The sequence below is a fragment of the Pyrgilauda ruficollis genome, unplaced genomic scaffold (genome assembly GCF_017590135.1).
Source record: "Pyrgilauda ruficollis isolate IOZ18807 unplaced genomic scaffold, ASM1759013v1 scaffold21, whole genome shotgun sequence".
In the NCBI taxonomy this organism is placed as follows: domain Eukaryota; kingdom Metazoa; phylum Chordata; class Aves; order Passeriformes; family Passeridae; genus Pyrgilauda; species Pyrgilauda ruficollis.
In genome coordinates this window covers 3,361,157-3,385,594 of record NW_024520318.1, presented here as the reverse complement: position 1 = coordinate 3,385,594, position 24,438 = coordinate 3,361,157, and the positions used below count along the sequence as shown (strand labels likewise).

Below are 24,438 nucleotides of genomic sequence, written 5' to 3'. Positions count from 1 at the left end.
TGGCAGCTTCTTCTCTGGGAGCTGGTCCTCCCCACACACTGTCCTTCCATTCCCTCTGTGCCAACAGCAACAAGGGCTGCAAGATCAACTTTCCAGGCTTTCTTGTCTTAGGTCATGGCTCCAGATTAATTGTTTTGACATTTCTGTGTGACACCAGCAGTTAATCCTGCCCACACTACTGAGACTCTGGTAGCTACATCTGTGCTACTGTAAGATTGTTAAACTAGCAGATAAAATGTTTGTTTTATTTAACAGCATCAATATAATCAATAATAATAGTAATAGCAGCTTAACTATGCAACTTACTGCCACAAGATGAAGTGGATTCCAAATGCTTGCATGAAATGAAAAAGAAAATAGGCACATTAATTGGGAAAAAAAAAATCAAGCAGTATTAAATATAGAGATATTGCTTCTGTCTCATGAAGCTCCTGAATGAGAAATTGATGGTACCTGGGGAGACATATGAGAAATTGACTGTGAGCCTGTTTTCATATGCTTGAAGCGTCTGCTACTGACCTCAGTTAGAGGTGAATGTTAAGGTGAGGGTCACGGGCCTCTGATAAGACCATTGCACATTTTTGTTGTTAATAAATACAGGACTCCAAAAATTCCTGTTTTCCTTCTGTTATGTACATGTGAAGTATTTCTATATACCTGACCTGAAATAGAGACTTACGAAGGGTAAGTGCAGCCCTAAAACTGAATTAAGAAAACCAATACGGAAACTCTTATGCCACAACCCAAATACACATCAATCCTATCCCTCTCAAGAGATCCTAACACTAAAAATAGCTGCTGGATCCAAAACAAGGCTGAAAATACCTTTTCTGGAAATCCAATTAGGAAAAGCATCTAACCCTGCTGAAACACGAGAACGCAGCGCGGGGCAGCGCAGGGGCGGAACAGCCTGGGAGCGTTCCTGCGGGGAACGACCAGGAAAACACAACTTTCAGGGATCTGGGAGTTGGGCTTTGGGAGTCCCACATGCCGGGGAGGTGGGCACTTACGGAGCTGGCAGTGCTGCCCGGTGAATCCTGGCTGGCAGGAGCAGGTGCCCGTGGCGGGGTCGCAGCCGCCGTCGCCGCCGTCGCAGGCGCAGGAGTTGGCGCAGTCCCGGCCCCAGCGGCCGCTGCTGCAGGCTGCCAAGGAAACGGGGTCACATCCAGCACCACCCCCAAACCCTGCTGCACTTCCACGTGAGAGAGCACAGAATACACAAAATGCTGCGGGACTGAACTCCTAGCTGCAGCGCAGGCGCAAATTGTGGAAATAAAGACCATTTTGTTGGACATGAGCAAATATTGTCCCATCCACCTAAAACTAATCATTTGTAGCCATAAAACTAATCATTCATAAGCTGGGCCAAGGGAAATTTAGGTTAGATGTTAGAAAAAAGTTTTTTTACTGAAAGAGTGTGTCCTTAGGACAAATTTAGGACAAATTTGGGACAGAACCTTCGAAGGGGTTCCTCTAGAAGGCACTTTCAAGTGGCAGATTCAAGTGGCTGGAGAGTGATAAAGATATCACTCTTGTCTTTATCCAGAGTGATAAAGTTCTGGAATTATCTGCCCAGGGAGGTGGTGGAATCACCATTCTTGGGTGTGTTTAAAAAAAGACTGGGTGTGGCACTCGGTGCCATGGTTTAGTTGAGGTGGTGTTAAGGCATGGGCTGGACTCAATCTTAAAGGTCTCTTCCAACCTAGTGATGCTGTGAATCCACACCCATCAGTCACAAATCTATAATTTCATGGAAATAAAATACCAGCTATTGACTCACTCAACAAAAATCTGCGTAACCAGAATTAGTTAATGGGTTTAACCACACAGATTTGGGAGCACCCTCCATGCTTTCCCCAAAATACTGGGAAATGCAGCATGGACACAAAGGAATCTCACAATGTTTGTTAAAGCAACTTAATGCTTTCATCTTAAAATCACACAGCACTGACACAATTACACCAATGTACCACAGCATGTCCTTTCTTTCCAGTAAAGGATGAAGATGAAAGTGCCAATTAGGGCAACAGAAACCTGATTCTGGAGTTGGGAATCTGTTTAATGCCTGGTCTGCAATAGCTGGAAGAGCTGCTGTACCAAGATACCACTGCAAAACAATTTTTCTCAGATCTTATCCTGAATGGAAATAAAAGCTTTCCTTTGTCATGGTCTCTCAATTCTCTAGACAGCCCAGGCAGTCATCAAAAGCCATCTCAGTGGCTCTACACACTACCAACTGGTTTGATTTTTAAAATATACATATGGGTGGAAACTTCAGATTTTCCCAGCATTTTCTTCAGTACAGGGCCTGAGAGGTCAGGTGCAAAACTTGCTGCTATCAACACTGCCAATTAAATGATTTTATGTGTATAAGATCAAGTTTGCAAAGAGGTTTGTCTTCTGCTGGCTTTTTGCAAGACACATCACAATGAATCAAGCAGAAGAGATGTGTCACAGGAAGAGGGAGGATGGCTTCACATTTATATGGTGCCATCCAAAAAGGGCAAATCTACTCTCTCACACAGCCACCAATATGGAGAGGGATGCTAAAGTCAACAGAAGGATGCTCTGCTCTTCCAGAGAACAGAATTTTTCACAGCATTTATATTCCCAAGTTAAAAAGTGACCTTTAGACACACGACTGTACATGCCACTCACTTGTTGAATAAATCTCCCCCAAACAAAATGAGAAATGGAGAATTAATCTCAAAACTAATCTGCACTGAAAATGAAAAACAAAACTGTCTGTCAGTCAAAATGCTGACGGGACAGATGGTATTGGGCAAAGGGATCCATAGTGTTGAAATAAGAGCTTATATCAATACTTTGCGCTTCATCAGCCATCTATTTCAATGCTTTGAACCTGGATAATGAAGGATTATAACCACCCAGGCTGTGCAAACCCACAAGCACGCCGTTTCAGAAGCAGTAAGATTAGCAAAACTACATTAAAAAACTGTAATAAACTAAGAGCAAACAGAGCAAACGTGCAGCCCCCAGGAGGTCCCGTGTGCCCTGACTTACGGTGTTTGCAGTCGTGGCCAGTCCAGCCCGGGGGACAGGAGCACTCTCCAGTGACATGGTGGCACTGAGCACTGCTGCCACAGCTGCACAGCCACAGGCAGCTCTGTCCGTAGTGCCCATCGGGGCAGGCTGAAACAGACACAGGCTGTGACTTCACCCAGCTCGCAGCCCGGCCACAGACCCATCTTTCCGAACAGACAGCGACAGCTCACCCCCTAAAACAGGCTTTAGCTGAATCCAGGAATCAAAGCAGCAACACAGAAATATCTGGGGTCTGCACCCTGGCTGTCTGGGGCTGAGTCCTGGAGTGTGGGAATAGCCTGAGTGACTTTTGGGTACTCCTGTGCATCAAGCTGTTTCCTCAGAGGAGAAAAATCTTCCTCAAAAGCCACTTTATGACTAACAAGAATTAAAAATGTGCCACCACCAAGGTCTTGCATAAAGCAGAGCTGTCCTGAGAGCCTCTGTGCAGCTCAACAGCCACACTCAGGCAGCCTTTTAACACCCAGAGGCTGAAGAGCAGCACAGAACAGCTCCCTGAAAGTATTCCCATGGTCTCTGGCTGCAGGGATAGCACTGATACTGCTCCCTCATCTTCAGTGTTATTTAATCCTAAATGATTTACACCAAGGAGTGCTGCTGCAAACATAACTCAAGAATGATGCCCCGTGGGCCAGCTGGTCACACCTCTTGCCAAACAGCCAGAATTACACCAGCAGTGGTGTGGCTGTTAAATACTGTATTTCCAAGTACAGCTTGCCATAAATTAGGTCTAATGATAACATCCATTTGGGATGCAGCTTAGCTGATCATGTGCATTTATCTGCAATCTCCCTCCCACAAATAATGTCAAATCCAACCTGGGGAATTCCTGGAGATGAAGGGCACTTCATCTCAGATCAGCGTGCTTTATCTCACAAAAGAACAAGGAGGCAGAAATCAAACCATAACCTGAATTTTCAATCTGACTTTCTCTTCATGGGGAAGGCTGAGGCAAGGACTTACTGGCAGAGCAGGATGGCCCAGTGTAGCCAGGGGGACAGTCACAGGCTCCAGTTTCCCTGTTGCACTGTCCCCCGTTGGCGCAGGGCTCGCAGGAGTTCTGGCAGTCTGGTCCCCACTGGCCATCTGGGCAATCTGGAGAAAAAGCACACAAGGTGTAACCAGTGGCATTTTCTGTTTCAGGACAGTTGTAGATTTCTGCTGTTACCCTGAAGAATTTAAAAATGACAGTAACACTGAGCTGGATTGTTACATTATATTACATCCCTGTCAGCCCTGTCATTAACCTGCAGCACACAAGAACACAGCTAAAGAGAGACCAAAGGCTCTCTCCCAATTTCCATCACAGTTTGTCTGTTTATTGGTTTGGGAAACAGACAAATTCTACTTCCCATCATGCCTTCCAAAGCCAGGCACTCCCTACCTTGGTCCAGCACCTCACACACCTTGCTCACACATAGCACCAGTCTTCCCAGCTGGGCAAACACACTGCCCTGTCCTCGGGTCACACGGGGCTCCTCCACAGCTGCACCTCTGCCTGCAGCCCATCCCAAAGCTGCCAGGCTGACAAGCTGGACAAAAAACCCCAAAGTCATGGTTAGGAACATTTTGAAGACATTAGGAGGCACCACGGCCACCACTTTTAAACTGAGCTGTGCTGGTAGAAGCGATCAGTGTTAGCAGCAGTGTCTGAGCAACTGGTCTGAAATGAACTGCAGCAGGGCCCTGTAAAATCTGTGCCTGAAGCTTTAAAAGGAACTATTTTTACCTGGACAAATGTTAGTTTGAGTAACTGGCCTCAGCCTTGTGCCTCAACCTTTGCAGGGAGAGAGAGACAAACAGAGACAGCATTTGCCAGGCTCCAAATATCACTCTGGATCAGTGGGGAACTGCCAGCTTGTATCAACAACAAATGTACCTCTTTATCTGCAAATTCTATTTCTGAACCTCTGTTTTCTGAATAAGCTTTCCCATCCCAAGTGTGTCTCCCAGGGAAACATGCAGTGAGTACCTACACAAATGGCATTTTTCTCCATGAAACCCAGCTGGACACGGATGTTTGCAGGCTCCTGTTTCAGGATCACACAGAACATCAGGAGGACAGCTGCACCTCAGCTTGCAACCAGACCCATAAAACCCCTGAGTGCACTCTGGAAATAGAAGCAGATACAGAACATGCATGAGAAAAAGGAAAAGTTAAAAGAAATGAACAAAAATCAGAAAATAATTTGGCAGAAACTTCCAGAGAATATATTATAATGTACATTTTAGAGGTGTTGTTAACAAAGTGTAAATACTTAATACATGCTTACATTTCAAAGAGGTTACTGCATAAACGTAACCCAGAAACAGAGTGGCAGAATGCTTAAAGATTTATTCAATTAGAATACTTGAGGATGAATTCAATTAAATACATTATGGAATTCTCTTCTTTGATGTCTAAGTTCTGCTGCTCTCTGCTTTGGTGCACAGCCAGTGCTGGGCAAGGCACGCTCCCTGTCAGAACTCAGCCCATCAACAAGAATGATAAAATATTAAATATTGTCATTATTGCTCTCTACCAAACCCACCAGAATTACTGCCATAAATCCAACACAGTCCTGCCTGGCCAGAGAAAAATCTGAAGGGAGAATCTTTATTGTGTTACTCCACTGCTGTCTGGAAAGGGCTACTGAGACATGCAAACATGAATGCGGGATACAATTCTCTTTGAACTACCCCCAAAAGCTACAAAGAGTAAGTTGAATTCAAAGAGCTGCAAATCTGAAGGAAAGGCACCATTACTGAACCTGTTTACAAATCACCCCACTGCCATAAAACACAGATTTTGCCACTTATTTACTGACCGTGTCAAAAAAGCACAGAAATGAAAATTCACATGATCTTCATTACTTAAGGCTGTATTAGGATTTAGGTTCTGGATTTCTGTTGTCATTTGACCAGGCTGAAACACCTCCAATTCCTAAGCTCTATTCCCCTCAATACTCTGCAACCTTAGCAGGGTTAAAACCCCACAAAACCATTAGTAGGATGCGAATATATGAGCAGCAGCAGCCAAACAAAGCAGATGGGCAGAAGAAGGAGAAGTTACTGGGACAAAGGAAGAAGCAGATGTGTGGAACCTGGCTGTGGGTGGTACCTTTGTGACACTTTTTGCCGTGATAGCCAGGCTGGCAGGTGCAGGAGCCGTTCCTGGGGCTGCACTCCAGCGTGTGCTCCTTCACACACTGACACTCCTCCGAGCAGCCCGCGCCGAAGGCCCACCTGGGACAGGCTGCAGCCAGAAGAAAAGGAAGCATCAGCTCTGTAATTATGCAGGAGCTGGCTGAAATTGCTCACTGCTGCAGAACACAACCGCTGCAAGAAGCAAAAGCTCGGTTTTGCTTTCAGCCAGTCCACCCCCGTTCCACAGCAGCACCTGTTCATGTGTGGGTGGGTAAAAGAAGAGTTTACATGATCCCTGTGCTGGGTCATTCATTTCATGTCAAGCAATACGTGGTGAATGCAAGAACCAGAAACATTTCAAAGCAAACTCAGCTGATTTTCCAAGTGAAAAAAAACTTGGGCGCACTCCAAGACAAAAGCTTTCATAATAAAACCCAAAACAAAATAAAACAAAAGATTTTTGATCTTGCACAGATTTTTACTAACAAAAACAGTAACTACAAAGAAACTCGATCATCTGTTTTGCAAAGTTTTTGTTTTAATTCTTTTTATTCCATCTAATGTCTGATCCTCATCCTGTCCCAGCCAGCCCTGCTCCCCAGCTCCCACTCCAACCCATCAGCAGTCACCAGCTAGCTCCAACCAGATCCCAACCTCAGCAATAACCCTAAGGTTAGCCTGTTCACCCCACCTATAATCCTCACCTTTGAGCATCAGTAAATCTCAGTCCTTATGGCAAAGGTTAATTACTAGAGAAAAAGATTAATGAAGCTTCTGGGGCTTCTTGGCACATCTCAAAAGTCCTGTTGTCCTGCTACTCCCAGACTACTGCAGAACCCAAAGTCTTGATCATTTTACCACAGAAGGGTTTGGGTTGGAAGGTCCCATAAAGCCCATCTCCTTCCACCCCCTGCCATGGGCAGGGACACCTTCCACTATCCCAGGCTGCTCCAAGCCCTGTCCAACCTGGCCTTGGACGCTGCCAGGGTTGGAGCAGCCACAATTTCTCTGAGCAGCCTTTGCCAAGGCCTCCCACCCCCATAGCAAAGAACATTTTTCTAACATCTAAGCTAAACCTTCACTCTTTTAGTAAATCCATTCCTTCTTATCCTAGCACTGCCTGACTGTGCACAAAGTCACTCTCCTTCCTTTCTGCCAGCCCCCTTAGAATCTTTTACACTGTCACACTGCGCACACATCAATCAGATCCCAAAACCACCGGCGACTTACTGAGGTGGCAGAAGCGGCCGTAGAGCCCGGGGTCACACAGGCAGGCTCCATACAGTCTGTGGCAGTGGCCCTTGTTGGCACAGTTGCATGGTTTGTTACAGTTCTTCCCAAAGAAACCTTTTGGGCAACCTTTGGAGTGCACAAACACAGGAAGGCATCAGTGGCTACAGGTCAAAGCCCCAAACCCGAGCTGGGGCTCTGCGCAGCCTCGCCAGCCACCGGCTTTTCTCACCCTCTGCTCTGCTCATTACTCAAAATAAAGGATCAAGGGGGGAGAAGTGGAGAGCTGAGGCAGAGCTGGGGCCGTACCGTCCTCGCAGAGCTGGCCCAGCACACCGGGTGGGCAGTGGCACTGCCCCGTGCCGGGGTCACACCAGCCTCCGTTCTGGCACCTGCAGACACCGGCACATCCTCTGCCGAACATCCCGGGGGGACAGGCTGTGGAGAGAGCAGGGAGCATGAACACAGCAAGAAAACCTTCCTCTGTGCTGTAAAGGAAGCAAAACACGGCTTTGGTCACTGAGAAGGGCAGCAAGGCTGATGAAGGGTCTGGGACACAAGTCGTGTGAGGAGCAGCTGAGGGAGCTGGGGATGTTCCGCCTGGAAAACTCATGGAGACCTCATTGCTCCCTACAATTCCCTGAGAGGAGGGTGCAGCCAGGTGGGGGTTGATCTCCTCTCCCAGGCAGCCAGCAATAGGGCAAGAGGACACAGCCTTAAGCTGCACCAGGGGAGGTTCAGGTCTGACATCAGGAGGAATTTCCTCACAGAAAGCGTGCTTGGGCATTGGAAGGGGTTGCCCTGGCAAGCAGTGGAGTCACCATCCCTGGAGGTGTTTGAGAAGAGACTGGATGTGGTACTTAGTGCCATGGGCTGCTTGAGAAGGTGGTGTTGGGCTACAGGTTGGACTCAGTCTCATAGGTCTTTTCCAGCCTAAATGTTTCTGTGATTCTGTGAAAACTGAGCAAGGAGAGAGTCCTTTTAGTTGAGTAGGCTCTAAACAAAATGATATTCTTCTGTAAAGCACATCCACCTGATATTTACTAGGACATCTCAAAGGACACTGAATTAACGAAATTATGGGAAGTACTGTCATGGATCCAACCCTCCCCAGCACATGCTCCCCTCCCCACAAAGCACGGGCTCAGAAACCATTGCCTGTCAAGTCCAAAGCTTAAACATCAGAGCACAGCTTTGAAAACTTGGAGATAAATATTTTAAACATTCTTTTTTTCTCTCCCAAACACTATTATAAAAATAATATCTTGTTTTTCAAATGTAGTTTCTGAAACTCCCCAGGTAATCATGGCAGCAATGGATCCACAGCAGCAAAAACAAACTGAGATGCAGCCTTGCTCTGCTGTTTGCAGCCTGAGTGGATACAGTTGCTGGAGTCATCTGACTTCACTGACATTTTATCAATGCACATTAAGAAAGTTGACATTTCACATCAATTTCCATTTGGCTTCTTTGGTGCATTATTAGAGAAATTTAGCTCCAGTTTTCTCCACTGTTTTAGTTTGCCCTAAACCTGCTGACCCTAAACCCATAAATTGTACTGTATATTAAAAAATGCAAGAGAAAAGAGTGAAAGCAATCACACATGAGTAATTAATACAGATTAGATATTGTATTTATCACTGTCTCTGCTGACTTCATCAGACAGCAGGTTTAGCTCAATAACACAGTCCTATTAAAATTCTTTAAATTCCAGAGGAGAATTCCACTAGACTACATGCATGGATGTCTAGTGCAAATATACATCAGAAATGTTGTTATTTATGAAATGAACTAAAGAATTTGGATACTGCCTTGAAATTTTTACAATCTATCCTGAACTACCAGCACACCAGGCACAGAAGAATATCTTCACTTGATAGATTGAACTGTCTTAGACAGGCTGGAAATTATCCTTTTAATCTCCCCATTTCTATTCTCTTAGCTGCCCCCAGAGTTTACAAACCAAACCCACCATCAGTCTCCCAAAATAACCACAGGCAGACTGCTGGTTTCAATCACTTGCTTGATTTTTCTACATTTCTGTCCATGTGAAGACGTCTCCTAAACAATCTTGATGGCAATTAACCTGAAGAGTGCTGTCTACTGATGTCAAGTAATAAATTTTCATCGACTTTTTGTCTCACCAGTGACAGCAAAGACTTTCTGAGAATGATGGGCCATCATGTCACACACCACGAAATGGAGGGACCCATCTCAAACAGGAAATCTGCTGTATGATGTCTCAGACAAGCAGCAGACAAGTTTTGCCAAACTGCAGATGAAGAAGAGCACATCAAGAAATCACCACTCTCTTTCCAATGGGTTTTGACACATACTTCTGAATCAGAAAGATCTTCTGCCAGGAAACAGGAGCAAGGAGAGTGAAAACCTGTTATAAAGGCCACTGACTTGGCACCAGAATTCTGAAAAATACCATTTCCAATGTGAAAAATTAACTGCTCCAAGAAAGTGATGATAATAATAAAAAGAATTATAAGGAAAAAGAAATGGAAAACATAAGAAAGAGGTTTAAAAGGCTACAATGGAAAAAACTCAATTTTAGCAGATGTGTCCACCCAGGCTGTCACACCAGCTTCTGGGACAGACCTCTGGAAGTCACCAAGGTAGGTTGTGGAATGAAGCATGGCCAGCAAACTCCATCAGCTTTTAGCAGCAGAGCAAATAGGAATGAAAACAACCAAATACTCAGGACAGGGATGATTCTGACCTGACCTGCACTGGAGTGCAGGGACCTGGCTGTACTGCGGCATCACTTACAGCTCCTATTTAATGTGCCCCAGCACAACAAATTTCATTATGAGACAGCTGTGCTGCTCCAGGAGCTTCACAGATGAAAAGTACAAGAGGTTCCTGGCATTGCCCAGCGGCAGAGCCCCTGCAGGAGGATCAGAGCCCCTGCCAGCCCCCGTACTCACTCTCGTTGCAGATGACCCCAGCCCGGCCGGGCGGGCAGTCGCAGCCGCTGCGCTCGCTGTTGCAGTGGCCCCCGTGCAGACAATCCTCACACCTCAGGCTGCAGTCCTGGCCAAACGTGTCACCCAGGCACACTGACAGCAAAAAACCACACAGGGATGAGTGAGCAGCTGGACAAAAACGCTTCCACAAGCTCTTACCCACGGCTGGGCTGTGAACACCACCGGTTCGGCACAAACGGCACGGCAAAATGGGCATTCATGAATTTCTCTCTTTGTGTTTCTAACTGAAAGGAAAGCTGGGTGTTCAGCTGGAATTTGCTCCCCTAAATGCTGTAATTCTCCAGCCAAGAGCACTTTGAGCTACTTTTTAGAAGCAAGAGTTTTGCCTTCTGAAAAAGTGAATTTGCACCTAATACTTGATAATATTGTATATAACTGGAGGAATTTATTGGGACTTTCCTTCTCTCCTTGCTAGGCTATCCCTGTTGTTTGATTGCAGTAAGTGGATGTAGTGCTACTTAAACATAGTTCAGTGGTATTTTCAACCATACAGTGTGAGTATTCTAGACAACAAAGCAAAATACACATTTATTATGTCTCTTCTCTTCATGGAATGTCTCTTCTCTTCATGGATACGAAGAGTTTTATATAGGAAACCTGATATGAAAATGCATTTTTTCCATCTCCTTCCCCAGCCTCCTTTTATCCCTTGCCACCCTCATGCTCTTTTTATTGGGTATATTGAGACAGGCGTGCAAAATAAAGTGACTGGTAAAATACTTCAGTGGCATTGAAGATCCCCTCCACACAGTTTAGAGCCTTCAAGGCTTAATGGCTGTGGCTGGAGGCTTTTTGGAAGGGGATTTTTAACAGCACCTGAAAGTGAGCTGGCAGCTTATTTCAGCCTTATTTCAGTAAGTCACAGGCTGGTTGCATTTCACCAACAGTTTTCTGTGTGAGGCCAGATTTCCTCTAGGTCTGAGCACCCAACTGTTCCCTTTTCTGTAGCTGAACAAATGCCCAAGTTTTCAGGGACATTCAGAATCCCAGCTCCCACTTGGAATAGGGTACAAACTCATACTTCAGGAGAAGGATACAGACCACCATTGAAAACATCATGCTTCCACCTTAAAAATTCATCCAAGTTACAGAAAATATTTAATTACTTGCACCAGCTTACTGTTAAAGCAGGCTTTTTTTATAATACAGATAGCAGAATAAAACCATGTCTGAAAACACAAGAAATAAATTACTGTTTAGGAGGTAAAAGAACTTACTAAACCATTTAAAGTTCCTTTTCTTCATCACCTTTTCATACAAACCACTGTATGCTGCAAAGCCTGAGCCTTAGAAAAAGTGCAGCTACTCAGCTGTGACTGATAATACCCAAATTTCTGTAGCTAAATATAAATAAAACATGCAAAAAGTGGTCAATAAATATTTGATTGTGGTTTCTAGGCCTGATAATTTTGCCTGTGGTTATCTCATTTATCAGTTTCCCAGTTGGTTATCGGTGTCGTTGAGTCCGGCTGGAAGCTGTGTGATTTGGGAGGGTCTTAACAGTTTTGTTCACAAAAATAAGGTAATTTTTTATTAAAGTCAAGACCTGCTCCTGATTTTTGCCTGTAGGGCACAGTCCTCAGATAGGTAATTATAGAGTTTATATAAAAATCACAGGGCACATGTAGGAAAAACCAAGAAATCCTTCCTGGTGATCCACCAGCACTCAGCACAAAGCAAACACAGGGTTTCACCTCATAATACTCTTAAAATTGTGAAGTTTCCACCTTTGGGTGGAAAGACTGAATCATGCAAAGCCCAGGAGGGTGCAAAGCTGTTCTGCACCCACTCCTGTGACAGTGGGTGCTCCTGTGCTGCTTGCCACCCCTTGAGCTGAGCAACACGTGGATGGGTTGGTGCTTTTCCCAGAGAGTCAAGGGAAACCTGAATCTTCAGAGGATTGTTTTTAACACAGACAAAATGCAAATATCTTTAACAAAAAGCCTCCAGCTGTTATAAAAGGGTTTGTAAACAGGGATCCATGCTCCCAGCTCTAGGAGGAAGGGAGTTTCCCCAGGGATTTAGTGCCCTGCAGTAAGCCATGCCATCCTCTCACCCCTGGCATGAAGAGCTTTCTGTGGCTCCTGCCCCTGGGCTCTGCAGACACCCTGCTTTCCAAGCAGCCTCCCAGCCACTGCTTGCTGTGCTGCTCACTCTTCTCTACCTCCCAAAGCATCCAGGCAGCCTCCTGGCTCCTCAAACATGTCCCATTTGGGATGGAACATGGAGACAGGCAGGATGCAGGATTAACACTCATCCCTCCTCCTGATGCTGAGCCCTGCCAGCCCAGCCCCAAATCCTCCTCCAGGACGATCCCCCCCGGTTGCAGTGCTGGCTCAGGGCCCTGCTGGTCACTCACCGACCCTGTGCACCAGGGTGAGCTCTCCTCGGGGGTCTCCATCCTCGGCCAGGGCCCCGAGGGCGAAGCGGAGCAGCTGGGGGGGCCCTCGGAAGTGCAGCCCCGGGGCACCAGCCAGCCCTGCTGCCTCCTCTGCATCAGCCTCCTCCACATCTAGGGCTGGACAAACACAGCCATCAGCACCCCAGCCTGCCTCCACGGCCTCTCATCTGCATCGTTTTTTACTATTATGATGCATTTAGATGTTCCAGTCACACCTCTGCCCAGCAGTCCCAACCCAGGCATTTTCTCATCTGGATTTACAGAGTTTCTCCTATCCAAAAAAAAATATAGAGAGAAAATGGGAGACACCCTCCCCGCCCCATCTTTTCCTTTTCCTTCTTCTGGAAAAAAACTCTGCTCCCGGAGAATCAAAATTAAATGAGGAGATTCATTTTCCTCACTTGAAGTTTGAGATTATTTTTAGTTAATGAAGGTCATTACTCTTGCTCGTTTTGGAGATGACAAATAGAAAGTGAGGCCGGCTGTGCAATTTATTTTCAGAAACATTAAAACCTGGGCCTTAAAATGACGGGAAATCAGTTGGCTTACTTTTTGGTGTTGGTTAGAATATCAAACTCTGGCTTAAGGTTTAGCAGTTGCTAAACTTGGTTATAAAACTGAGTTGCTCTGCTAAACTCTGGACTGGTTACACTGGCAGAAATCCAGAATAACGTCACTGACTAACAGAAAAGTTGCCATGGTTGATCAAAGAACAACCTGGCTACCCTTTTTTCCCCCCACAGGATGTTAAACTTCATCAAATAGTGCAAGAAAAGTGTCAAAATAGTATTTATTTCTAAACCAGGAGCTTTAGGTTTTCAAATGTGTCCAAGGGATTTAAGTGTTCATCTGCCATTAATCTTTGGCAAAACCCATTACTGGAGGATGAACTTGGATCCATGCACTGCACGTAGCCCTACCCTGGCCACGTTCAGAGATGGCTCAAGCTGGGCTCCCAAAATCCCAGGATCTGTGAAAATCCCCGCTCCAAAATCACTTTTTAACTCAGTGGGAAGTGCTTAATGGCCCTCAAGTTTTGAGAAGAACTCACCCACGCAGGCCCATCTGCTGTCCCCAAGCCTGTAACCCTCCTTACAGGCACACTCGTAGGACCCCAGGGAATTCACACAGAAATGGTCACAGTTGCCATTATCCAGACGACATTCATCCACATCTAGAAAATCCAGACATAAATGGTGATTAGGAACAAGTACTTCTGCTTGGAGAGCCCATGCTGTGCCCAGCTGCATCTGACAAATTATTCTATACATAAGAAAACACAATTTTTCTTACGTGTTTTGAGGCTCTCCATTTCTCTCTGGTATTGGAGGTATGAAAACATTTCAGGGCAACAGGGAACAGATTATTTCACTGATGTTTTTGTCTCGAGTGAAAACAGATGCTTTAAGCTGTTAAGCTCAGTTGATCCTTCAGTTATTTTGAGGGCTCTTTTGTGGAAGGAGTGTTTTAACACACACCAATATAAAGTGTCCATGGAGAGAGGAGGGAAAGTTTCTCTCTGCTGGCTCCTCTCCCACATCCCCACTTCCCCATGCTGGATGCTGGATTATTCCAGTATTCCAGCCTCATAAAGTGGAAAGTACACATTTGTAAAACCTTATCAGCAAAGCTGGCATAGGGTCAGTGACTCTCATTAGGGCAGTGCCCACAAAGCCCTGCAAAGGGCTTTGACAGCATTTCTTGTGCCCTGGGCTGTGATTAGTTAGACCAAGCCACTGGTACCAAAAGTCTTTTGACACAGGCATGGAATGATGCAAGACAAATGGGAATGGCTTTAGACTAACAGAGGGAAGGTTTAGACTGGATATTAGGAGGGAATTCTTCCCTGTGAGGGTGGCGATGCCCTGGCTGCCCAGCGAAGCTGCGGCTCCCACATCCCTGGATGCGTTCCACATCAGCTTGGATGGGGCTTGGAGCAGCCGGGGATAGTGGGAGGTGTCCCTGCACATAGCAGGGGTGGAATGAGATGACCCTTAGGTCCCTTGCAGCCCAGCCCAGCCCAGCCCAGCCCAGCCCATTGTCCCAGAGCTCACCGTCGCAGGAGCAGCCGTCGGCGCTGAGCTGGAACCCCGCCTTGCAGGCGCACTCGTAGCCCCCCGCATAGTTGATGCAGAACTGGGAGCAGCAGGACTCCCCAGTCTCACACTCGTCCACATCTGCAAGGAAAGGGCAGCACGTTCAGCCCTCGAGACACCCCCAGCCTGCTGCACAGCTCTGCTGAGAGCTTTTGTGCTGCAGCACTCGCTGCTTTACACCTTCCTTCAAGCACATAAACACTGAATCCTGGCAGCAGCTGCCTTCTGCCTTCCCCCATAGCAGCCAGGACCCTCCACGTCCTGGGAGAGGCATCTCCTCTACACGTCTGAGCTGCCTTGAGGGGATTTACAAAACACCAGCTGGTCTTGCTGGTGGATCAAGGACAGGACCCGAGGGAATGGCTGGAGTTGTGTCAGGGAGTTTTAGGTTGGATATCAGAAAAGGTTCTTCCCCCAGAGGGTGCTGGGTGCTGCCCAGGCTCCTCAGGAAATGGGCACAGCCCTGAGGCTGCCAGAGCTCCGGGAGGTTTGGAAAATGCTCCCAGGGATGTACAGGGTGGGATTGTTGGGGTGTCTGTGCAGGGCCAGGAATGGGACTCAATGATCCTTGTATGTCCCTTCCAACTCAAAATATTCTATGGTTCTACAAAAAAGAGACAACAGTAAGAACCCACCAGCCCTCAAAAACATTCTGCTTAACAGTAACCTACATTTGACTATTCAGACCTTCTTTACATTCAATCCTATTCACTGCAAACTAACAATGCTCTGATCCAACCAGGCACTTGCTGGACAGCAGCAGCCTGGAAGGCTCAGCTGCAGCTTCTGGTAACTGATTTCCTGTTGCCTCCTCCTGCTCTGTGCCCGCTCAGAAATTGGTATCATTGACACCACTGTTCTGGTGATTAGATAGGAGAGCTGAGCTGTTATCTGTGCACTGCAGGCTCCTGGCTGCTGTCGGGCTGCTGAGCAGGTCAGTGGCCATCCAGGGGCCACCTTGTCAATGCTGAGTCTGCAAAATGCTTCTGAACGTGGCCTGGCTGAGCAGCTGCAGATGGGAAAGGTCAGTGTCTCAATTAACCTTGGAAGGAGCACCAACTTTATGAGGAAACAAGGACAGGAGAAAGAAAATGTAATTAATCAATCGAGGTGAGGAGGTCAGTGTGAAAATGATTAATGCAGGTTATTTGAAGGCAGTGTTTTCCAGAAATGTCACAAGCTGAGCTCCTCTGCAGTACATCAGGTGATGCCTTGCTCTGGGTTCCAGCATCAGCCCCTTGTTTGTGCAGGAATGCAAAATCTGCACCCAACAAAGAGGAGATTTTTGCTGTTAAGAGCAACTTTTCATGTCTTCAGCCTTCCTCTGTGTTCTCTCCCTTCCCTTGCTGTGTCTGGAGTATCTGCTTCCCTGTGAAATCCCCAGCAGCAGGTTACTGAGCTGGGATGTGGGCAGGAGGCTGCTTTGCCTCCTGTCAGCTGTACAGACAAGACTGTGCAACCCACCCACCCCTGTGAGGCTCTGGCTCCAAATCTGCCTCCCAAAGTTGTTTTTTTTTTCTTTTTAAGCTCCATCATCACCCGCCCTTGCAGTCCTCAGTGCTTCCCTCCTCCCCTGCTCTTCCTCTCTCCTGCACTTGGCTTTTTTTCCTTGCAAGACTCCTTTTGTCTGTAATGCCTCTCACACTCATCAATGCTCCCACTCTCTACCTCTTCTCATCATCTCATATCTCACTACACTGCTCTGTGGTGCCTGTTCCTTTTTCCATTCCCCCTCTCTTCCTGGCTATTCTTAAAAATTGTAATGGCATAGTGACAGCAAGCCCAAAGCAGAATGAGATACATTTTGCATGACAAAAGCCATAAACAAACAAAAACATAAAACAAACATACACACAAAAAATATCTCATAGCAGAATTGCTTAAAACATGAATGAATTTTTAAGCTTGTGTCTCAAAATAAACCCAAATCTAACTCAGGAGGTGAAAGCAACAAAGTGAGACTTCTCACAGGCAGAAGAAGTGTAACCTCATCACTGAGCAAATCTGATGGAAACACAGCAGGCTCTGGAGCACCACGTGCAGTTTGTGCAAGGAGCACTTGGGAGCAGTTGTGCTGCTGCTCCCAGCCACCAGCTGAGAGGGAAAGGGACACAAATTGGGGTCTGTGATGCTTGGGCTGCCCATGGCGAGACACAGCCATGGCAGCAGGTGATGCAGCAGTGTCACTGCCACTCCCTGCCCTCCTTGGGGACCCTTGGCGAGACACAGCCATGGCAGCAGGTGATGCAGCAGTGTCACTGCCACTCCCTGCCCTCCTTGGGGACCCTTGGCGAGACACAGCCATGGCAGCAGGTGATGCAGCAGTGTCACTGCCACTCCCTGCCCTCCTTGGGGACCCTTCCCAGCCATCTCCCAGCATCAGGCAAGCTGGAGCAGCGCTGCCGGAGGACGGCGTTAATTAACACCTGCAGAAGGAGGGAAGGCACGGCTTTCCCGGAGTGACAGCTCTCCTGCAGGCTCCCCGGGCCCTTCCACAGCTCCCTGCTGGCAGCTCGGGTTACCTGTGCAGGTTTTGGCATCCCCAGCGAGGCGGTGGCCACGGTGGCAGGAGCAGCGTGGTCCCGCTGCCGTGTGCTCGCAGCCGTGCTCGCAGCCGCCGTTCCCGTCCTGGCAGCTGTCCACGATTTCCATCTCGATGCCTTGCAGAGAAATAAATCAGAGGGGTGTTAAAATGCAAGCCCGAAGGATGTAAAACAGCAGCCATGAGTGCTGGAGCAGTGTAATCAGCTCACAGCCCCTCCCCGGCAGAGCAGGTTTGGAGTCACTGAGCTCCAGGTGCTTGTGTCAGAACAGTGGATGCTCTCAAATTCAGCCATGTGAAGCTGGTTCAGTGTTCAGCAGCCACCTGCTACAGGAGCCTTCCCAGCTTTCCTCTGGTTTATGCTTTGTTTGGAACAGTGCTTGCCTCAAAGGAGGAACAGAGGATCTGATGAGCCCAGGTGGTGCCCCCCAACCCCGCCTGACACGCTTCCCAAAGAGCAGCTTTGAGTTCTGCATGGCAATGGCAAAGAGCTGGGTTCTGAAACATCCCCCAAACACAAAGGCATTGAAACTTCCTCAGCAGAGTCCTGCTGCTGAAATGGACACCAGCCACAATGGAAAACAATCTCCAGGTTTTGGTTCTTGGATGTCCCTTCCAGGGGGACACAGCAGCTCCTCTGCTGAGACTTTGTCCCCTACAGCTAAGACAGGGTTGACAAAGACAATGCCACTGCCAGCCCCCTTTGACCTGACAGACTTCCATGCCCTCCTCATGTGGCACCACTGAAAAGTCCTCAGAAGATCCTGGCCATTTCCAATGGAAACCCTCACATGGAAAAGGGAACACCTGGCCACCTCATTCCCACCCAGCTACTTCATCAGATGATTTCTCCAGGATGCAAAGAAACCATAGGGTCAGTTATGAAGTTTTTCATTAAGGATTAGCCAGCTTTTGTTACAGAGCTATTTAGAGAGGAAATAATTTCTCCTGCTACGGAGGGAAACTGAGAAATAACCTTCCTAAAGGAGCCACTGTACTTCCAGAAACATCCCAGCTCTGAGTGGCCATCAGGTCTGGCACAGAATTTCCCCAGACACATCTGTGCTGGCGGGCTCTGGTCCTACCCCTCTCTGTGCTCCCAGGGAGCACCCTGCTTGCCAACAAGAAATGTAATTCCATCTGGAAGAGGGTATAAATTAAGAGAATAAACATCTCTACATCTCATGCATAGTGTGATTATTTGCACCAGGGAGAAGAAATCGTGTCTCCTGTCCAGTGTGTTAAGCTGGGATTTAGCAAACCCAGCAATTAAATGCAGAATCTGACTTCATACACGATCTTCATAATTTACATTGTCCCAGATCTTCATCAGTAAAACTGAAATACCAGCTCTTCCCCAGCCACTGGGGAAATGAAAGAATAAACAAAGATTGTAAATTGCTCAAACACTGGGATAATCCTGATCATAAATATATGCAGAATGTTTTTATTTTTATTGTTTGCTCTGCAATATTGTACATGAGGCACAGAGAATCACCATCCCCTGAGATCTGCTGAACATCCAGAAAAATTATTATCAGAAAAGCACAATGAAATCTAAGTGGTCTAAACCTCTTTTTTATGCTTATGACAGAAGATTTCATATCTGTATATTAATCACATTTCCTCTGCCATTGCAGCACTCACAGCCCCCCATCACCTATGAAATAGCTCTCCAGGATGTCTCTCACATAATTGGGTTTTGTTTTTAACGTATGTTAATGCCTTGAAACTGGATTTCATTCTTAATAACTATTTCTTACACACACATTCTTAAATAAAGCACTCATTCTCTGGCATGCAGCATATTTTCCTAAGGAAACTCTGCTGAAAGCTCTTGCACGGTATTATTAGATTGAATGATCTCTGCCCACCTCTTTGCTAAAACAGGTCATGCTTTTGTCTGCATTCCAGGGAGCTTATGTTAGGTCCATAATAGCCCCAACTCTTCCACATCACCTCCTTTATTAATCTAAATTTGCCCTCAAGGGCAGGCCAGGGATCACCTATCAGCTAACAGCACCGGGAGTCAGTCCCCCTCTCCAGAAAAGCTGTGTTGATTAAGAAACCCCGCTGGCAAGAGGTAAGCATGTGAGGAAAGACAACAGGGCTCGCTTGAGCTTGGGAAGTTTGAGTTGTTCAACTATTTTTTCATCCCAAATCTTTCTTTTTTTTGTTACTTTTTTTTTTTTTAAAGCATCCTCTTAATAGTGTCAGTAATCTCAGGAGAAACATAAGCAAACCCAGACAGGTAAAGACAAGAGCAGAACGTCGTGCTGGTTTTCTCTTGCATCAGCTCTGTAAGAAAGCTGGGAGGAGGAGGAGGGCAGGAATGAATACATTTCACAGAACAGCAGCATTCTGGTAGCTCTGCAGCAGAATCCACCAGACTCTGAACATAAACCAACAGGGCTATTTGCTCTTTGAAAGGCAGTAATTAAGGTCTGTGAACACAGGCTTAGGAGCGCGTCACCCTGCAAACCCAGCAGCAGCAGCAGAGGAAGAAAACAGTATTAAGCTTGATCTTTTGCATACATTTACTCTGCTGGGGATGCTGATCCCAGAGAATCAGAAGTGAGGCCTGGCAGGGAGCAGAGAGGAGAGGAAGAAGAGCAGGGCTGGGCAGGGTCACTTACGGTAGCAGCGCCGCCCGTCCGCGCCCAGCTCGAAGCCGGGGCTGCAGGCACAGCTGAAGGAGCCCGGGGTGTTCACACAGCGATGGGCACACCTGGCCCTGCCCTCTGCACACTCATCCACGTCTGCAAGCACAGAGAAAGTCGTTCAGCTGGATACTGAAATGAAAAAGTAATGCTGCTCCACATGGATGTGGCTGCGTTTCCAAATATCTGCCTGAAGGATTATCCTGGGGCCAGCCCACAAAGGGCAGCACCTGATGGGCCCAGGAACATTATACTCACATTATTCTCCAGAAAAATCTTTTTCTGAGCACCATTGACCTTGAACTTCTCAGTGTGAACATTTACAGTATCAAACACTATATTTGCAGCATCAGAATTATTATTCTTTTTACAGGAATAATAATTATTTATTATTCCTGTAAAAAGAGCAGTGGCAAAACAAGACCTTGTGTGAAGAACACAGAAGAAACTTCCAAAACTCTGAAATTTTCACCACATCCTCCAAGCCATTACAGTTAAATTAATGGAACAATAAGTAGCCGATTATTTTCTGAATGTCAAATGATCTGGATTAAGAGGAGGTTGGGTTTCAGCAGGGATGGAGACAGATCCTCCCTGGATCCTGCAGCTGCTTTACAGCAGTGCAGTGGGGAGGCACCTGCTGCAGCCACAGCAGCTCCACCAGCCCTGTGAGGAAAGGAAAAGCTGCAGAGCCTTAAGTGGGGAGGCTGCTCCTCAGCCTTACACTTGCTGGTCTGTATTCTGGAGTTAAATGTCCCCAAAGGTGTCCGCCTTCCTAAAATCTCAGTGGAGCATAAAACTACTTTTAAGGAGTTAGTTAAAACTTTTAATTAAAAACAAACAAACCCACAAAAAATTTACACTAAATACAGCTGCACAGAACACTGACCTCTATTCAAAGACTGGTATCACACATGGCAAACCCCTGGCATCTCCTGTTCCTTCCCATTCTGACACCTTTCTGGCAAAATACAGATTATTTATTGTACCGATGCTGGGTCAGTGTCTTGAAAATGGCAGGGAGCAATCTGATGTGCAGCTCTTCACTCTTTATCCCAGCAAACCACACTTTCTAACAGTTTTGTCCCCCCACACGTGCTGTGCCCAGCGCTGTGCTCGTGGCCCCTGCACTCGAGCACAAGCAGCTTGATGGATGCAATCAGGTTCCTTGCAAAGAGAGGCCCCAGGCAGTGCAAACACCACACACTGGCTCATGAAAATTTCAGGACAAATGACAGCTTCTCTGAAGCAGCCATGGGAGCAGCTGCTGCTTAGAATAAAATGGGTTATTCCTCCTTTTTCTCTAATTGTCATTTTGTGAGTACACTGCGCTGGCCAATGCTGTAAATATTCTTTTCTCTTCTTCTTTATAAATGGAAAAAATAAAAAGCTGAACCACAGCCACCATCCTGCACAGGTTTCTTCCTGTCCTAGAGCTAATAGCTGAAGTATGACACTTCAGCTGCCCTCTGTCTCCTTCCAGCTCGGTTTCCAGAGAGTCAAACAACAGCTTGAATTTTGCAAAAGACATTGAGTAACTTCTAGGAGAAAAAACCAATAATTGTATATCCACGGTAAGACACGCTGCTTAATGATTAAAAAGATTGTTGCCATGAGGCTGGGGAGAAAATTTCTTCCAATATATAACACTGCAAGTTAACTCAGTGATTCAGTTTATACATAAATCAAGCGAAATGTCAATGTGCATCTGAGATAAAACAAACAACAGGCTGACCCTACTACTGCTAAACCCACTGTTGTTTCCATCCACTCATTATCAGCACATTACTTGAAAACAGTTTTTATTTTCAGTAATTACTCATGAGTAATTCCAGTAAGAGAGAATCACTAAGATGTGCCACTCTACTCACAGAAGGGCTTACAGGCAACTGAGTAAAATACTCAGGGTAGGAAGTAAATATTTTGAAAGGCACCCAGCACCCTTTATATGACACAATAATTTACATATTGGCAAGATTTTGGCCAAGTTTTCAAAAGAGGAGGGCAAAATTAGTGTGTGTATATATATATATATGTATATATATATATATATGCACACCCTGATGCTGACTTGGCTGTTAAGAATCTGTGCACCACTAAGTCCACAAATGCTTTTTATTTCATAAAACTGCTAAACTATCTTCCAAGAGTTTCACTGCAAGAGAAAAGCAGGTATTTTCATCTCTAGTTCCCCCAAATTTCAGGTCAGAAATGCTACAGATTCTTTTGACAACCCCAGACTAAACACAGGACTTTAGAATTCAACTTTTTAAGCTCCTCTCTTTGGAAATCTTACACATCATGATTTCTTCCTTCACAGTAGTTTCTCCATTAGTACAGAAACAGTTCTCCAGCTAAAAAGCCCTTTGAATTCTAAATAGGTTTTCAGTGACCTGGTTCAGAGTTTTACTTGAACCAATTTTCCAGGAGCTGTATCTGGGACATTATTTTAAAGGGACCCAACAAGAATAACACTACAGCATTCACAAATCCAGTTGCTAGAAAGCATGACTTAGGAGATGACAGAGAAATTTTCATCACTAAAAAAGTCCTTCAAGACCACAGGCTGATGTGAATATCACAGAGAGAAAGGCTGCTTCAAAATGCACACATATATTTGTCTAATATATTCCTTTCCACTCACAGCTCAGTGAGGCAGAGCACTGATTAATAATGTCCTTCACAATAAAGAGTCCAGAGTTTCTTACCTAAACAGGACTTTTTGTCTGCAGCAAGAGAATGCCCTGGATGACACTCGCATTTTGCAATTCCTCTCTCATGCTGACAGATTTGTGAGCATCCTCCATTCCCACTTGTGCAGGGGTCTATCACTGAAACCAATTAGAGCACACTGTCAACTGAAAGGTCACTTTTTGCCTGAAAATGGTCTTACCTGCCATTGTTACAACTAATGACGAAGTAGCTGTAAGAGATTAGACTGAGGAAAAATGTGACAGCATCTGGTGAGTAAAGCTGCTGTTTTTCTGGATGCTTTTTGTTGCTGGACAACATTTTTCACAGAGCAGCAACAAGGCTTTAAACAGCAGGAAACCGAGCTTGTATTACATTGGAAGTAGGACAAAAAAGTACATTTTATTGTTATTTTGCTGTACCTGAACAGATTTCAAGAGTTCTCTAAACAACAGCAATTAGCACTCCAGCATGTGTGAATCCATAAACACACACAATGATGGAGTTCACCACAAAACAATGAATATTTAAAAGGCTTGAGAGGAAATAAACACTGAAGAGCCCCCAAAGACTTCTTTCAGTCTATAAACATATGCCATTCATGTTGTACATCAAGGCTTTTTCCTCTTCTTGAACAATAACATACCTTTTCAAGGATAAGCTGCCCTAAGTGGCAAGTACTTAGGAAAACTTTTATGAAGCCTCCATCTCGATGATTTCATTGTGTTGTATGGGTTTATTTCTGGAACATGCACTTGCTGGAAGCATACTGCCCAAATAGAGACTTGGCATGCCCCAAAACACACCCACCACGGCTGTTCAGACAGGTCTGACTTGGGTTAAGGTGTGACATTCTGCACCAGGTTGAGGTTTTGCTTTGGAGCACTCATTACATCAAAATTCTGGTGAATAACATTCCACAGGTAAATTTGGAGGACTCCTTGCAAATGTGTCCTCCACAGTTCTGCTTAGCTTTGAATAAAACTTCTAAAAGCTGCACTCATTTCCCTACAATCCCAGCTCTGATTCAGCTTTAGCATTTGACTAATTACTGTCTGATTTGAGATAGATGACCAATATTCCTCACTTGCCCTGCTCTGTACAAGACAATTTCTCTCAGAGCCTCAGAGGAAAGTCACCATCAGTTCAACAACACTGGATTCAGGATCTGAGGAACCCTGGGAAGGGCTGAAGGAGTTTTGCTCTGACCTGGCTGCTTTGTTCTTCCACTGGCTACGCAGGTGGAGGGAACAGGAGAGAAAATCCTTTACTTCATGTGGATTTAAACATGGGGCAGGGCTTTTTTTGGTCACTTTTCTGTGCAGCCAAGTGGCATTTTGTGCCACCATTTGGTAAAGAAGGAAGCAGCCACAGAACATCCTCAAACTGCCTCATGTCACCTCCTGCCATCTCGAGAGCACACAACACACAAACCATCCCAGTCTGCAGGGCTGAGTTTGACTTGACAGTATTAAACAAAAAAAGCATGGTTAGGGATGTAGAACTGAAATTGGACTTCTGACACGATAGGTTGCAAATAGGTTTCCAAGGAACAGCAGCACTTCATCGTGCATGACACTTCCAAGGCTGACAACTTGGCTCTGCAGCTCGACAATTTGCGGTCTACAAA

The 24,438-nt window shown here is 46.0% G+C and overlaps 1 protein-coding gene across 1 annotated transcript in view; it reads right to left on the bottom strand.

Moving 5' to 3' along the window:
• The window catches only part of LOC121353762 (multiple epidermal growth factor-like domains protein 6), a 185,440-nt gene that overhangs the window by 31,121 nt on the left and 129,881 nt on the right, over positions 1-24,438 (bottom strand). Inside the window, exons 8-22 of the mRNA XM_041467879.1 lie at positions 22,826-22,948; positions 20,094-20,216; positions 17,438-17,575; positions 14,874-14,996; positions 13,871-13,993; positions 12,778-12,930; positions 10,359-10,490; positions 7,732-7,860; positions 7,423-7,551; positions 6,167-6,301; positions 5,043-5,177; positions 4,473-4,598; positions 4,030-4,161; positions 3,025-3,153; positions 1,011-1,142 (exon numbers count right to left, since the gene is read on the bottom strand). Coding sequence (XP_041323813.1) covers positions 1,011-1,142; positions 3,025-3,153; positions 4,030-4,161; positions 4,473-4,598; positions 5,043-5,177; positions 6,167-6,301; positions 7,423-7,551; positions 7,732-7,860; positions 10,359-10,490; positions 12,778-12,930; positions 13,871-13,993; positions 14,874-14,996; positions 17,438-17,575; positions 20,094-20,216; positions 22,826-22,948 — 1,962 coding nt within the window. The remainder of the gene's footprint in view (positions 1-1,010; positions 1,143-3,024; positions 3,154-4,029; positions 4,162-4,472; positions 4,599-5,042; positions 5,178-6,166; positions 6,302-7,422; positions 7,552-7,731; positions 7,861-10,358; positions 10,491-12,777; positions 12,931-13,870; positions 13,994-14,873; positions 14,997-17,437; positions 17,576-20,093; positions 20,217-22,825; positions 22,949-24,438) is intronic.